This window comes from Thunnus albacares, chromosome 11 (genome assembly GCF_914725855.1).
Source record: "Thunnus albacares chromosome 11, fThuAlb1.1, whole genome shotgun sequence".
NCBI lineage: Eukaryota > Metazoa > Chordata > Actinopteri > Scombriformes > Scombridae > Thunnus > Thunnus albacares.
Window position 1 is genome coordinate 18,114,399 of NC_058116.1, and position 14,736 is coordinate 18,129,134.

At 39.8% G+C, this 14,736-nt stretch overlaps 3 protein-coding genes across 4 annotated transcripts in view; 1 reads left to right on the top strand and 2 right to left on the bottom strand.

Moving 5' to 3' along the window:
- The window catches only part of LOC122992092 (zinc finger protein 774), a 28,238-nt gene extending 25,958 nt beyond the window's left edge, over positions 1-2,280 (top strand). The window contains exons 1-2 of one of the 2 annotated variants that reach the window (XM_044365680.1): positions 139-302; positions 607-2,280. In XM_044365680.1, the coding sequence (XP_044221615.1) occupies positions 647-1,690 (1,044 nt within the window). In that variant the 5' untranslated portion in view covers positions 139-302; positions 607-646 and the 3' untranslated portion in view covers positions 1,691-2,280. Of the gene's footprint in view, positions 1-138; positions 303-606 lie in introns of those variants that run through there. The other variant, XM_044365681.1, reaches the window with a different exon arrangement.
- Positions 1,733-8,870, bottom strand: prmt2 (protein arginine methyltransferase 2). Its single transcript, XM_044365678.1, has 9 exons — positions 8,616-8,870; positions 8,307-8,501; positions 6,532-6,693; positions 5,713-5,877; positions 5,395-5,570; positions 3,687-3,816; positions 3,448-3,584; positions 2,978-3,152; positions 1,733-2,737 (listed from the first exon to the last, which is right to left on the bottom strand). The coding sequence occupies exons 1-9, from the start codon at positions 8,700-8,702 to the stop codon at positions 2,705-2,707; spliced, it is 1,260 nt and encodes a 419-aa protein (XP_044221613.1). The 5' UTR covers positions 8,703-8,870; the 3' UTR covers positions 1,733-2,704.
- Positions 8,871-10,465: 1,595 nt separating this feature from the next.
- ercc1 (excision repair cross-complementation group 1) lies at positions 10,466-14,409 on the bottom strand. The gene is made up of 9 exons (XM_044365792.1): positions 14,211-14,409; positions 13,595-13,987; positions 13,227-13,330; positions 12,857-12,956; positions 12,313-12,389; positions 11,820-11,919; positions 11,225-11,296; positions 10,927-10,995; positions 10,466-10,835 (listed from the first exon to the last, which is right to left on the bottom strand). Exons 1-9 carry the CDS (start codon positions 14,268-14,270, stop codon positions 10,773-10,775), a joined length of 1,038 nt encoding a protein of 345 aa, XP_044221727.1. The 5' UTR covers positions 14,271-14,409; the 3' UTR covers positions 10,466-10,772.
- Between the last annotated feature and the right edge of the window lie 327 nt (positions 14,410-14,736).

Consider the following 14,736-nt stretch of genomic DNA (forward strand, 5'->3'; position numbering starts at 1 on the left):
ATTTACCACAAACACACTTGGGCTCATTATGTTTTTATCAGTGAGGCTTCGTGCATTTAACAACATAGTTTGAATGCTTCAGATTTGTTGCCTTTCATATCAAGACTATCTGAGATGATTATAAAACAGTTACTCCGCCGCTCGCTAGATGCTGCTGCAGCCTCTTTTTTTTATCAGCAAACGCCCGACGGCAGCTTCTTGCAGGAAATGAAACGCGATCCAACAATGAATCCGTTGTGATGTGATACGATGCTTGCAAGATATAACACGTTTAACCCGTTATCTGTCAAACCATGAACACGGTATGTAAACGTTTGCTTGCATCCTCGAATGACCTCGTTGCTTTAAGGTTCATTGCGGCCCAGTGCTGCTGAAAGACTGCTGTGTTAGCGTGTGATGTGTTTTGCATGTCGGCTGTGGCCTGCCGGTTTGGCCATTTCTTCCACCCAAGCAATCAGATGAGCGTTGATATATCGTGCACTGTCACACAGGAAGGCATCATAAAGAGGAACTGAAAGAAAAGGGTGACTAGCTTGTAGGCTAATAAGCAGAGGAGGACACGTGTATGTATGAATGTGTAACAAACACTGTGTGTCTCGCTTTTAGGTGTCCCCATGATGTGTCACAAAGCTCCTCCTCTCCCATTATGGTTGTAGATGGCACCATGCTGGATAAAACCAGTGATAAAGGCCAGCAGACTGGGCGCTGCTCAGACTGTGGATGCAGCCTACCACAGCCTGACTCTGACCCTGATTCATCCAACACTTCAACACCTCCTAAACAGCAGCGTGTGCACAAAACAGACAGTCCTTCCAAATGTCTATCCTGCCAGGCAGGCAGCAGCCTCCCCAATGGTCGACGGCCACACCGGCGCATCCGTCTCGACCCTCACAGCTGCTCCCTGTGCCCCAAAACCTTCATCTCCTCAGCTCACCTGAGCCTTCACCTGGCCTCCCACAACAAGGAGAGGAAGTTCAGATGTAGCACCTGCGGAAAGTACTTCCATCAGTCCTCCCACCTGGTGGCGCACAAGACAATCCACAGCGGGGACAGGCCGTTTAAATGTCCAGACTGTGGTAAGACCTTCGGCCGGGCATCGCATCTGAAGACTCACCGTCGGCTTCACACCGGCGAGAAGCCCTTCAAGTGCACCTACTGCGACAAGTCGTTCACCCAGAAGGCAGGGCTCCTGGCACATGTTCGCCTACACACAGGGGAGCGGCCGTACAAGTGTGAGCAGTGCGGTGAGGGTTTTCGCTCTTTGTCGCTTCTGCTCTCTCACAAGGAATCCTCTGGGAAGGAAAAGTCAGCATCCGCACCAGCGCTCAACCAGACCCAGACGACACAAAGTAGCCCGGAGGATCTTAAGTGTGGCGTCTGCTGCCGCACCTTCGTACGGTCGTCATACATCAGGCTGCACATACACCTCAACAAGGGACAGCGACCTTATCACTGCAAAGTGTGCAACAAGACCTTTGTCAAGCTGGATACGTTTGTAAACCACTGTGATAAACACTTGAGGCAGAAAAAGGATAAAGGCAAGCAAGTTAAGGACAAAGTGGTTAAACCTCCTCTGTTCGTCCCGCTGTCCAGACCTGCTTCTCCTGAGTCCTCCTTACCCCCCCAACCTTTATCCTCAGAGGTCAACACGCGCTCCAGAGCGAAAGCCAAGAGCAAAACGGAGCCATGATCGACAAGGGTGCATCCATGAGACAAAAATGGTCTTTACATTAAAAAAAAAAGAGGTTCTGCCACAGCGCTTGATAACAAATGCAGTTGGGCAGTTATGTCATGACATGTCAGTGAAACTGGCTTTCAAACAAAGTCTCACCTGTTACCAACAGAGCAAATGAAAAATATACCATCAGTCGTAAACCAGACAGGGATAGAGAACAATTTGTTGTTTAATAACTCCCAAAATAAGTTCATATGATTCACAGTATGTCGACATGAGTTTACTAATTGTAGTTATTTTATTTAGAATAATTAATTTTATTGTGAACAATTAATTATATTTGTAATCACTCCAGTTGTGTTTTTTAATGGATATTTTAGGTCATAAGGTGAATTAACATTTGTAAGTAACATTTGTTCACTCCAATCTTTGAATATATATAAAACCATGTAATATCTCTAACCATTCTTAGTTACAGTTGGATCTGTTGTTTTCTTATATCCAGACAAGACTACTGGCATGTGTAGCACTTGTACAAATGACAATGTAAATGAAATGTGTATTGTAGAACACTATGCACAGCGAGTAAAATGGGCATAAAAACATAGTGTTTACCATTTCTTTTGTTGCACATTGAGACAACAAATATCTTTCAGAAACAATTTGTTGTTTCATTTGGTTAACAAATGACGATAAAGGAGGCTGTCTATAAAGCCTCTTTTTAAGTCCAGGTTAGTGTTGCTCCACAGTTCATTCATGAGCACATAACAACTTCTTTTAACTTCCTCTTGACACAGTTCATGGTGCGCTGTATCACCTGGGCCTGTAGTTTCAGGCTCACAATAGTACGACTACATGTCCAGCCAGATGAGGCTCCTTTGACTGCTACATTCATTATATGAAAGTCACATTTCATTCCAGGCCAGCAGCAGCTTACAGCTGATACCTCACTGACCCTACACTCAAGAGATGATGTATTTGACTTGTTTTCTGTGGACATCCACTGCTGACGGAGATGGTTATAAGTCGTCACCTCCACATGGGGAAACTCTTTGTCCCAACCTATGGACACAGAGGGGAAAAAAACAAGTGAACAACTCTGAATTAAGACTCTAAAGTCATGTTAGGACTCTTGGGAAGCTAATGGGTTATACAGTATGTAACAAAATCACATTGCATGAATAAAATGTACCCCACTATGCCATATAAAATAATAAAAAAAACAATCTACCACCAGTTTAAGAGATATAGTCAAAGAATCACTCTGGTGAAGGGAGTGTAAAGTGAATAATGGATGTTTGCCTGGCAGTTATCAGTTTCCTCTGTGCTGCTGTTAATCTTCCAGTGCAGGGTAACAGTCATGTGGCGCCTCCAGACGGGGTTCCTGCACAGGAGAACGCTTCCGCTGATAGTGTCTCCAGAGTACACACTGACTGGCCTGTCCAGCATGAACAGAGTCTGCTTCCAGTGTGTCGGCCTGAAAAGAGAAAAGGGCCTTCTTAATACTGATGTGCATTGTAGTTTCAGGCTCTTTGAGATACTCATATTTAAGAGTATTGCAGTGTTTGTAGCCTGTAACACACAGAGATGTACTCAGATATTGGTCATAAAGTCCAAAATGTTTGTCTGTTAACCAATCACTGTGTTAACCAATGTGTCGGCTGTTTAAAAAATGCTGCATGGGCCCGGGAGCACTACTGTTAGTGAATAAACCAGCCTTCCTCATGTTATAACTGCACAACAGCGTGAATAAGTGTTGGAAAAAGATTTACTCAGAGTTAGGTCCGGTGTTCAGCTCCACTGTTGAACCCCCTGTTCCCAAGCTCTCAAAGTAAACAGTGAACCAGGCGGTGAATCCATGGAAAAAGCCAGATTTCGTCACGCAAAACTGAAACTGACCCGTAATTTCCTGAGAAATGAAACTGCATTTCATTAGCCACAGAACACAACTTTTATAGGATGGAGTACTTTTTTTAATACTGAAACACACACACACACACACACACAGCACCTCCAGATCTTTGACTTGCAGAGTGTACATGTCCAGGCTGATGACATCACTGGGGGTGGAGAGGCAGTCGTCGGGCTCAATGAGGTGGCTGAACTTGGGCTTGGTGAAGAACTCCTGCTGTGCCAAAGGCCTGCAGAGATGAAATGTAATACAACACTGTGAGGAAACTAGTTTGCTACCACAGATTATATGTAATACAACAAGAGGGAGAAGAGCAAATAGATCATAAGCACACATGAGACAACTAAGCAATAGATGTTAACAATAAGTTTCTTATGGGTGTATGCTGGCGTAATTTTAACTATATGATATGAAATGTAGTTTATAATAGATTAGAAATATTAATAAAGAATATAATTATGAACCTGCATATGTTAAGTTTCAACTGTATTCATGCATTTACTCACAATTGTTACTAACAGCCACAATTGGCAACTTAAATATAGATTACTTTAATAAACAATGTGCTCTATATAATAAAATGTAGCATGCTAAATATGTTTCAGTCAGGGATTTTTTTGTGTTCATGTCACCACTGTTGTTCCTCCTCACATTTCTATCTCTCCTGTATATGTGCTGTCTTCCCTTCTTTATCTTTACTATGGAGGGAAGACTTCCCCACAGCTGCACCGCCTTCCTTTTTGTGACCTTTTGCCCGCTTGTTCAACTACTAACCTTATATGTACTTATTTCCTGTTTTCCTTAGGTTTCTGTTAACCCCATGATTGACCATATAAAGGAAATGATGTCGATGAGCCCAGGGACTTAGAGATACCATATAATCACTAGCCCATCCTGTGTTTTTAGAATTTAAACAACTTGAACAAACAACTGAGCAAAAAACCCTTTGCTGATGAAGATCATGAGATTTGTTTGAAAACTTCAGAAAAAGCTAGCAACTAAACCCAGAGATGAGATTTTTTTTTTGTCAATCTACTATTTCCAAGGACAAGAATGACCTTTAAATGTTTGTTGAATAGCAGTTAGCAATTGTGGACAACATTTAATTGAGTCACCATTTTTATGCTTCAGGGCAGCCTATAGCAACTTACAATAATTCATAGATGCTAATTGGCTGCTGCCTGAGGTACTGACGGATCAATCATACTGGATCTATTCTAAACACAATTATAATTACACAGCACAAAATAATAAGGGATGTTTGCTAAAAAAAATAAAGAAGTATGTATGTGATTTTACATGGTATGAAAAAAAGCACATAGTATATTAATTTGTCAACAGATCATCAGTGTTTGACACGGAATTAAGTGTTTATGGCTCGAGGAGCCATTAGTTACAAAGTTTATTCTCAAAAAATGAGGCACTTTTGTGGCTGTTTTTTGTTTGTATGAATTCTGTCTGATGAAGGTCTAAGGACCAAAACGTCTGGTTATTAAAGTGAGTTCAAGTGATGGATGGTGTGTGGGATTCTTTGGTTTTCTTTCTCAAGTTAGGAGTTTTTGATGCTACACATCAAAGACCTTACAGTGTGCAGGAACTTTTCTGAAATTGTGACTGTGATGTGCATTTTTGGTGCTTACAGTCAATGTGATATTGATCATAGAAACATCTGATTTGAATCTCTCTACAATCTCGAATAAAAATTATTCTCAATATTGTGACCTTGTCAGTTGTAGAAAATCACTACAAAAACCTAAGAGTGAGACAGGACAAAGTGCACTGAGTGTGGCTGACTAATGGTCCTTACTGAAGAGGGGTGAAGTCAAGGCCATAGGGCCGCTCCCAGAAGGCCATTTTCTCTGCAAAATAGCTGTCAGCCTGACAGGGCACCAGGGTGAGGGCTGCAGAGGAAGGCCACATCACACCACCTTCCCTCAGCCAGCGGTCCCTGGCCAGCAGGACCGACTCCACCATGAACTCAAACTAGACCAGAGGGAAAGGAGACAGAAACATGACGTGGTATATTCAAACCTGAATAGTCCCGAGAAAGAAATCTAAACACACAATAACTTATTATTATTATAAAAAGTAGTGGTAAAAACAGTATTGGCAGAGTGTTTATTACCAGCAGGCAGTTACCCATCCACTCAGACACCAGGACGTCCACCTGCTCAGGCAGCTCGATCTCCTCAGCTCGCCCCTGCAGCACCGTGACCACTTCCTCACATCCGTTCTGCTTCACCAGCTGTCTGGTGTACTCTGCCATGGAGCTCGCCTCCACAGCATACACCTACAATACCACAGAGGAACTTTCACTCTGTATACGCTACATCTTGTGGCAATACTCCTTGTCCAGCAGATGGGAGTAGAGGCACGGTAATGTGCAACATACAGCACAACTATGAGTAAACTATTCCTGAATGTTACACAGAGGTTCAGTGACCTTAACTTGACATATTTTCAATCTATTTTATCTGGAGATTTACCACAAGCTTGGAATTTTTTAGGAGTTCTGCACATTTTCATGACATTAGAGCGCTACTCTGTGTTTATGTGGTGAGATTTTAAACATATTTGGGGATTAAACATTACAAAAATAGGAATTATCTTACTCTTTTGCTAGATGGGATGACAAAATTGTCGATGCTCAATATTTCAGGAGAATATCGTGCCAGAACTGCATAATTCCAAGCTTACAATAAAACACACTATTTTTGTGTGAGCTTATGTGCTCATATGGTAGATGCAGGAATAGAAAGATCCAGTTCAGTTCCTGCAGAAATCAATGCACAAACTTCAATAAGCCAACAGATGATTTCAATCCATTCCTCAAATTTAACTTGGACGGAATAGAAAGAAGAATTATTTCATTTTGTGGACGTCATAACATAAGCGCCCTGTGTGTGTGTGTGAGAGAGAGTCTGCGCCATACTGTTGGCATTACCACTGAGGGTTGTGCCAGCTGAGCACAGAACAGGCTTATGATGCCAGTCCCACAGCCGAGGTCCATCACCACCTTACTCCTCAGAGAAGCACTGTTGCTGAGAACAACCTGTCGGTACGCCTCAGTGCGGCTCTTGTCTGACAACATCTCCAAGTGAAGTCTCTGTATCATACAAAAAATCAAATAAAATTAGTGATGATAGTTGCTGCAGTAGTATATCATTACATGTGACATGTCATGATTTTACTGTTTCAACTGATTGTTTATGGACCGTTTAGCATTTTTTTGATCGAGACCAAAAGCTTTAAGTATTAAATTATTGCTCATTCAGACTAAAGCAACAACTAGTCATATTACTGGCTGTGCTCTGTTTGCCTTAATTGACAGACAAAGAAAAGAAGAAAAGAAAAATGGCTGTGTGAAATCAAAACACACAAATAAACTTGACAGAATTAAATGATTAAGAAAGAACTTTGTATTTATTCATATGGTTCTTTCTGTCAACATGTCTGATTCACTTATCTAGTCTTAAATAGACTGTGGGCTTCCATATTTCTTGCCCATTAACTCAAAATTGTGTATACTTTACATTAACTAACAACCATTTTCCAAAGCATACTATAGGTTTTTTGTTTAATTTCCTAACTTCAAACTCTACTTTAAATTTGATGTGAAATTCACATTGCAAAGACTACTTGAAGACTTGCTTAAGAAGTAATCCAACACAACTCAATTTTTTTTGTTTGTTATACTAAAGCAGTAGGGGTTCTTTGGACAAGTGGTGCCCTAAAGGAAATGCTGATGAGCAAGGTTCGAACTTCAGTAGTGGAAAAACAGCTTTTTAAATGCAAGTATCTCTCTGGGTTTGATTTCTCTGATGGTTTGGGAATTAAGTTGGAGGTTCCTTAAACACACCACCAACGAACAGAACCTTGTAGCAACTGCAAGGATGATCTAGCTTAGACAGAAAGAAAATGTGTTAAAGGACAGGTTCACAATTTTTCAAGTCTGTCTTAAAACAACAGTCAGGTGTCCATATGAACACTATAAGAGGTTTTCCTCGCTGTAATCATTCCTCCTGTTCATACTGACTATTAAAAGATCTCCTTCAAATGAGCTTTCAATGTAAGTGATGGGGACCAAAAGTCCACAGTGTGCCCACACAGTTATTGTGTGCAAAAATGCATTTGAAAGTTTATCTGAAGCTTATAAGAGGCTCCAGCAGGTAGTCATATCAAGTTGATATCTGACACATTAACAGTCTTTTTAGCATCAGATTCCCTCTTTGCGTTTCTCTGTTGAACTGCGGTGGAAGTACAGTAACAAAATGAGACTTTGGCACTAAAAAGACTGTAATGTTGAAAGATATCTATGATTTGACTCATTTGGACGGCTGAAGCTTCATATTAGCTTCAGATAAACTTTTAAATACATTTTTGAACAGAAGGAGGCCTGCGGATTTCGCACCCCATCACTTAAATTGTAAGTGCATGAAGGGATTATGAAGGGATCTTCTAATGGTCAGTATGAACAGGAGGAATGATGATGGCAAGAAAAACATGTTTCAATGTTTATTTGGGCACCTGACTGTTGTTTTTAAACAGACTTGAGAAATTGTGCATATATCCTTTAATGTTCATTGAGATGGATTATCTCATTCTAATAATTTCAGTTCCCAGTCTGTTTTTTCGGGTAATTGGCTGCACATACAGTCTGATGGAGAGCTTTTAAAAGTGTCAGCATGTACAACTTGTAGCTTATTTAAAATTTCTAACCAGTGTCCCATAACTGCCGAAGTATTCCTCATCCTGCCATGGGTCCTCCAGGGAGGCGTCCTCCTCCTCTTCAGCTGCACCCTGCTGCAGGTAGCAGGCAGGGACATAACCTTTGACCCCCTGCAGCTCTGCCCACCACCAATCTGAGGAGGTCTTTGCATGCACAAGCAGCCTGTCCCCGCTGCTGAAAGTCAGCTGCGGGACAAAAGCCGCACAGTTACAACTAGTACCAGTGACTTTTTAACCCTTCAGGTGGTTCGTGTACAGTTATTATTCTGCCATGTGTCTGTCTGTGTGTGGGTCTCTAACCTGGTCACTGTCGCTTCCAGTGAAACTACACAGAGCAACGTACTCTTCAGGAGATGAATCCTCCTCATCCTCTTTCTCTGTCTGCATGTCTGTCTCTGTTTTGTTTCCGGTGATTAACACGTCTTCACGAGACAACTGGTTTGTCTGTAAGTAAAGACAAAAAAATAACTGTCTACTGCTGTGAAATGAGCGGTAAAAACATCACTGGCGTGGCTTTAACAAATGCTTCCTGTTTTGACGTCAGCTTCGGTTACAGTGCCTTCACGTACTGTCGGAAAAATCTAGATTATGAGAAGAGGGTACGGTTATAGAGGTCCAGTAAACGGTTTACTCGAGACTTTCGTATTTTGTTGTGTTGGAAAGACAAGACTGCTCCAGCTTTTAATTTATTCCTTGATTATTTTCTTCCCTCAGAGAAGTTGTCATTGGAAATCAAAAATTGTGGACAAACTTTCTATGATTTCTGGTCAGCTTTTATCTCGTATTTGGAAAATGCAAAATGCCAGAAAGTGTAGATGTTCGGTTGTAATATATACAGCCTCTCTATATACAGTAATTTAATGGACTGTTGACAACGACATAGTTTTGACTCATCATATACAATTGAAGCACGTTTTTGTTTTTTGTTGGTGTTTTTTGTTTTGTTTTGTTTTGTTTTGTTTGTACACTTGTTTGTTTTGGGCCTGTCGGGAATGATGAAATGTTGCTTATAGCATGCTTGATGAAATGGAAAATAATAATAAAAAATATACTTAATAAAAAGTTCGGTACGTCGATATGTTCGTTTAGCTAACTAGCAAAGTCGTGCATATCTCTGGTTTTTCCTCTTTCTTTTGCCACCAGAGCAAATGTATTTCATTGTTTTCACTTTATTATTTTTGCCCACATCTTATTTTCTGATTTAAAAAACAAACAAACAAACAAACAAAACACCAAATTTGTCACAAGCTGACCTCCTAGCTTGGAAAAAGGGGAATCTCGCAGGAGCACCTGAAGGCAGCATCGCTGTTTTTAAGATAGGTAAATGTACATTTCAAAGTAATTTTCACTTCCTGTGTATGTCCTAAATGTGTATGTGATATTAGCATACATATGCCATTCAAGTACAAACATATACTTGAGTTATAACACAGTAGATCATCAATCGACTCTCACCAGTGTTTAGTGTTGATCTAAGGTATGGTAGCCAGTGATGGAAGAAGTACTCTGATCCTTTACTTAAGTAAAAGTACCAATACAGCAATGTAAAAAATACTCCATAACAAATAAAAGTCCTGCATGAAAAAAAATCCTACTTAAGTAAAAGTACATTAGTATTGGCAGCAAAATGTAGTTAAAGTATTGCAGTAAAAGTAGTGGTTTGGTCCCTCTGACTGATATATTATTATATATGACATCATTAGATTATTAATACTGAGGCATCAGTGTGTGAGCAGCATGTTACTGTTGTAGCTGCTGGAGGTGGAGCTAGTTTGAACTACTTTATATACAGTTAGATAGTCTTGAACAATGTGTTGTATTTTAAAAGCTTGTTATATTATCCATTGTGTCAAATCTTCATCTGAAAAGTAACTAAAGCTGTCAAATAAATGTAGAGGAGTGGAAATATAAAGTGGCATGACATGGAAATAATCAAGTAAAAGGACCTCAAAATTGTACTTGAGTCGATGTACTTAGTTACTTTACACCACTGATGGCCCCAGTCTTCTCTCTAAACACACTGATTAAAAAGCTTTCAATGTATAAATTCCATTTTCTGGATGATACATTTTTCGATTTGCCTCAAAAGTGACAGTTTTTGTAAACAGGCAAAACATTTTAGCACAAAAAAAAACAACTAACACATTATATTGTATAAAATATCAAAATATTTATTAAGAAATTAATTCAAATTCAGAAAATGAATTCAGCAATGAACAAATAGTATAACACCATAACTTATCATGAAATCAGTGTAGAGCTCTAACAGCTGAAGATTTCACATCTTAAATTCTCACACTAGCTCATTCTCAGTCTGATAGCAGTAACAGTATACATGTTTCTTTCTTCACCACATTTAAAAGCGCTTGTAGCATTTAAGTCTCTCTTGTGTGTGCTTGCATGCTGTTCAATGCATTGACCAACGTCTTTTCAGAAGCAAGTCACACATCGGTAGATTCAGCTGTCTTTAGTCTTTGACTTGAAGAAAGGCTTGTGGAGCACATCATAGAGTCGTCTCGCCTGCAAAGACAAAATGTTGACATAGTAATTTAACAAATATTCCACCCACCTTCTCTAAATATTCATATGGTGAACATGTATTTTTCCTCACTTTCTGTGGTCCAAGGCCTGGACAGAGAACCAGGTCTTCTTTAGAGGCACTGATGATTCCTTTTACGGACTGAAAAAAAAAAAAGCACAAATTCATAATCTCAGTTTATTGACTGCACTGGGCCATTACCTCTGGAAACATCGCTAAATCAGACTAATACTAGAATGAGACAATTAATTCAGAGTACATCCTCAAATTGGCCAATTATATTGTAATATCGCATCAATCTGAGGACGAATTTTTTTCTGTAGGGAGCAGCTAATGGACTGAAACTGTTACTTTTTTCAGGGGTACTCACCGAGAAAGTGGACAGCAACGTAATGGCATCTGTCTTGTTTATAGACTTCACAGTGGTCAGACAGTCTGTAACCTTAAAAACCAAACAGAAATCAAATCAGCATTTCATTGTTCAAGAAATTAAAAACAGTTTGATAAGACTTGAAAATATTATGATTGCAGATCATTAACCTTGACACATAGGTATATGACTGCATCACACTCAGTTAAAATGTCTTCCTAATTTTGAAAATGTTTAAAATCTGCCAAATTAAAAAAAAAACTTTTCTTCTTCTCTTTTAGTCAAGGGGTTTAGTGTATAAGGGGTGGGAGGGTACGGACTGCTTTTGTTTGTTGTGTTATTTTTGTAATGTAGAAACCCTGGACAGAGATGTTGATACATCTTGTCTACATTTTTGAAACTTGTGGAGTTTCTATTCTTTGTATGACAATTCTTTTCATTTTATGTGCTCTGTATCCTTACCAAACAACACAAAAACACACACACACACACACACACACAAAAACCTCAAAGTTATCAAACTCCAAATAACAACAGATTTTAAAATCCTTCATAATAAAAGGGTGAATCTGGGAGTATTGTTTGCAATCAAAACCTTTGACAGGTAGTCTTTTTCAACTTGCTCCTTCAGAAGGTCTGCTGGCTTCTTCTCATAGGACTTGTATGTTTCCAGGTAACGACCTGCCTCCTCTGGACTGTCAATTCAACATGAAGAGAGTATTAGGAATGTTAATTGTTTGATTTTATTTGTTTCTTTGTCAAGCATGATGCTCACTGATCAACATAAAAAAGAAATGAGATGATCTAGAAGGCAGTTTTAACCCTAACCCTAACCCTAGACAGATGTTAAAAAGACACCTAACAGTAGAATAAAACAACTTAAGTTATTGTTACAATTAGATGATAATAGTATGAAAGACAACAACTACCCACTGAGTGACTTTATGTCCAGAATACACACTTTTTAGTTAGCAAGGCTAAGATTGTTTGCAAATCAAGAAGTTAATGTATTTAAAACTGTTTCTCAGTTCACTCTTATGTCTGTCTCCAATAACAAACTGTTCAGTCTTCTTGACAGTCTGTCTTACCTCCAAGCCAAAATGAGAGTGCAGTCAGCCATGATGCAGATGCAAGCCAACTCCTTCAATGCATGATGAGGATCTTTCTGTGATAACAACCAAACAAAAACTTAATTAATTCCTAAAGCTTCATGAATGGAAGTGGGGGTTACAGATCTGTTGCAAATAGGAAAGTCTTAGAAAAAAAGTTTTGCTCTAAGAGCTCCTGCAGAACTTTGTCTTTTCTGTGATCAGTTTTTTTCATCTTCAAGAACAACTTAAGGTTCCCCTGGACTGCATATGAAAATGAGTGAGCACTTGGCCTCCTAGTTTTTCTTGAATAAGTAAAAATATTTAGACAACACCAAGTGAGCATAGGAAAATGGAGCATCGGTGTAGCAGGATGTTCTAAACAGAATTTAGAAAGTAGAAGATTTTCACAATAGCAGCACTTTACAGGTGTGGTATATTGAGTCTGGAGTGTGCTACTGGAGTAATTATAGACTTTTTCATTGTAAATGTTAAAGAAGGTGAGGTCAATGATTTCATTATCAAACACTTTTTTTTTACTTACCACATCTACTTGAACCAGTAACACTCGGAGAGTGAAAGTCTGTCCAAGCTGCTTCAGACGGTCATGAATATAGTTTGGATTGAGATTGTGATACCTCAGACTTTAAGCCAGGCCCAAAACCGACATCAAAGCAAAACAAAAGACACAGGAGAAGATATGAACATATGAAAAAAAAACATCCAAGTGTAAGTACAAACATCAGTGCTCATTAAGAAAATGTACCGTGTGTGACAACACACTCACAACAGGAAAAAAAATGCATGCAACAAAGCACAGACCATTTACTCCCCTACGTACATATGCTAGTACCTCTCTGTGATCACACAAACACAAACACACACTAACAGTGTCTGGAGGCATAAACACCCACCTGAGGAAGAGCGCACAAGTTGTCTGGCCCAAGACGTAGTCTGGTACAACATCTCCAAACTCCCAAGGGACACTCCTCACAAACTTCAGAATGGGATTTCCCCTCTGAAATAGTAAAAACATATATGTGATGTGAAACCTACCATTGTGCAAGCTGACTAACAAGTGGTTAAACTATTTCAGACTAATCAAGAAATAACCCAAGAGCCTGATGCCTCCATGGGGACAACCAAAAATAAAAAACTGCCCGATAATGTGACCCTGAATTGAAATAAGCAGGGACAGAGAGTTGATGTGTAAGATACATTTAATGATTCCCTGCACAGAGGGAAAACCACAGTCCTAAAGAACATACATTTTGATGCATACCTGTCGAGGACTGACAATAATGCAGCTCCCAGACCCCACAGGTTTGGGACCTAGGCTGAGGCTTTGACCATTCCCCTCTGTGTGGTCTGTGCCAGCCACCTGTGTCTCCTCACTCTTCTTCACCCCATCAAATCCACTCTCAGTCCCTATTTCACACCTTCCTGAGGCAGAGGGCACAGACTCGGACTCGCTTCGCTTCAGACTGGTACCTCCATCACCGTCAGTCCTGAGCAGTTTGGAGGAGGAACCCTCTCTCTGAAGAGGAGCAGGCACATGGCTTTTACTCTGGACGACATATTCTGCATAGGACAGGGGCTGGTGGTCCACTGACTCAGGAGCAGGCTTTGACGAACATGCAGTTTTGGTTGATGAGGGCTGAAACTGGGGTTTCGGCTAGAATGCAATCACATTAATTTACAGTTTGAGCGTCGAGAATTATAAAATTAATCATTAAAACAATCACACATTTTCAGCGAGCTAACCAAAACCTTAAGCTGCTAAATTGGTAAACTATTTAAAATTTAAATCTGAAAATACAGATTGTCGCCAGCTAGCCGTTAGCTAAGTTAGCCAATTCCTAGCCGCTGTACAGGTGAATCAAAACAAAAACACCGACCGGTGCTCTTTCTTTGGTGAAGGCAGAATCGTCCAGGTTGATGTTAAACCTCTTCTTCATGTCTCTCAACTAATGAAAACTCCTTTTGAAGTAAACGCATAGCCGTGAGTTTGACTTCACGTAACGTTACTGATAGACACAAGCTAGCAGCAGCCGTGACACTTCCGGCCCTGGCCCTTCAGAATAAAAGTGTCATCTCCAAAAATAGATAGATAGATAGATAGATAGATAGATAGATAGATAGATAGATAGATAGATAGATAGATAGATAGATAGATAGATAGATAGATAGATAGATAGATAGATAGATAGATAGATAGATAGATAGATAGATAGATATTTTTAGTACCAAAGTCCCTCAAAGTCTCCACCACAGCTCAACAGGGAAACACTGTCTGAAGAAACACTACGAGGAAATTTGATGCTAAAAAGACTAACTGGCAGATATCCACTTGATATGACTAACTCTGACTGCTGACGCCTCTTTCAAGCTTCAGATGAACTTTCAAATGCATTTTTGCACAAA

Coding starts and splice junctions, on each gene's coding strand:
- prmt2 (XM_044365678.1), bottom strand. CDS start 8,702: ATGCAGACAGAGAAAGAGGATGAGGAGGATTCATCTCCTGAAGAGTAC. Junction 5,571..5,712: donor GGATGGGTAACTGCCTGCTG/GTAATAAACACT, acceptor CCTCTGGTCTAG/TTTGAGTTCATGGTGGAGTC. Junction 3,817..5,394: donor CTTGACTTCACCCCTCTTCA/GTAAGGACCATT, acceptor TCATCTCTGCAG/GCCTTTGGCACAGCAGGAGT.
- ercc1 (XM_044365792.1), bottom strand. CDS start 14,270: ATGAAGAAGAGGTTTAACATCAACCTGGACGATTCTGCCTTCACCAAA. Junction 10,996..11,224: donor CGTTGCTGTCCACTTTCTCG/GTGAGTACCCCT, acceptor TTTTTTTTTCAG/TCCGTAAAAGGAATCATCAG. Junction 10,836..10,926: donor CAGGCCTTGGACCACAGAAA/GTGAGGAAAAAT, acceptor TTGTCTTTGCAG/GCGAGACGACTCTATGATGT.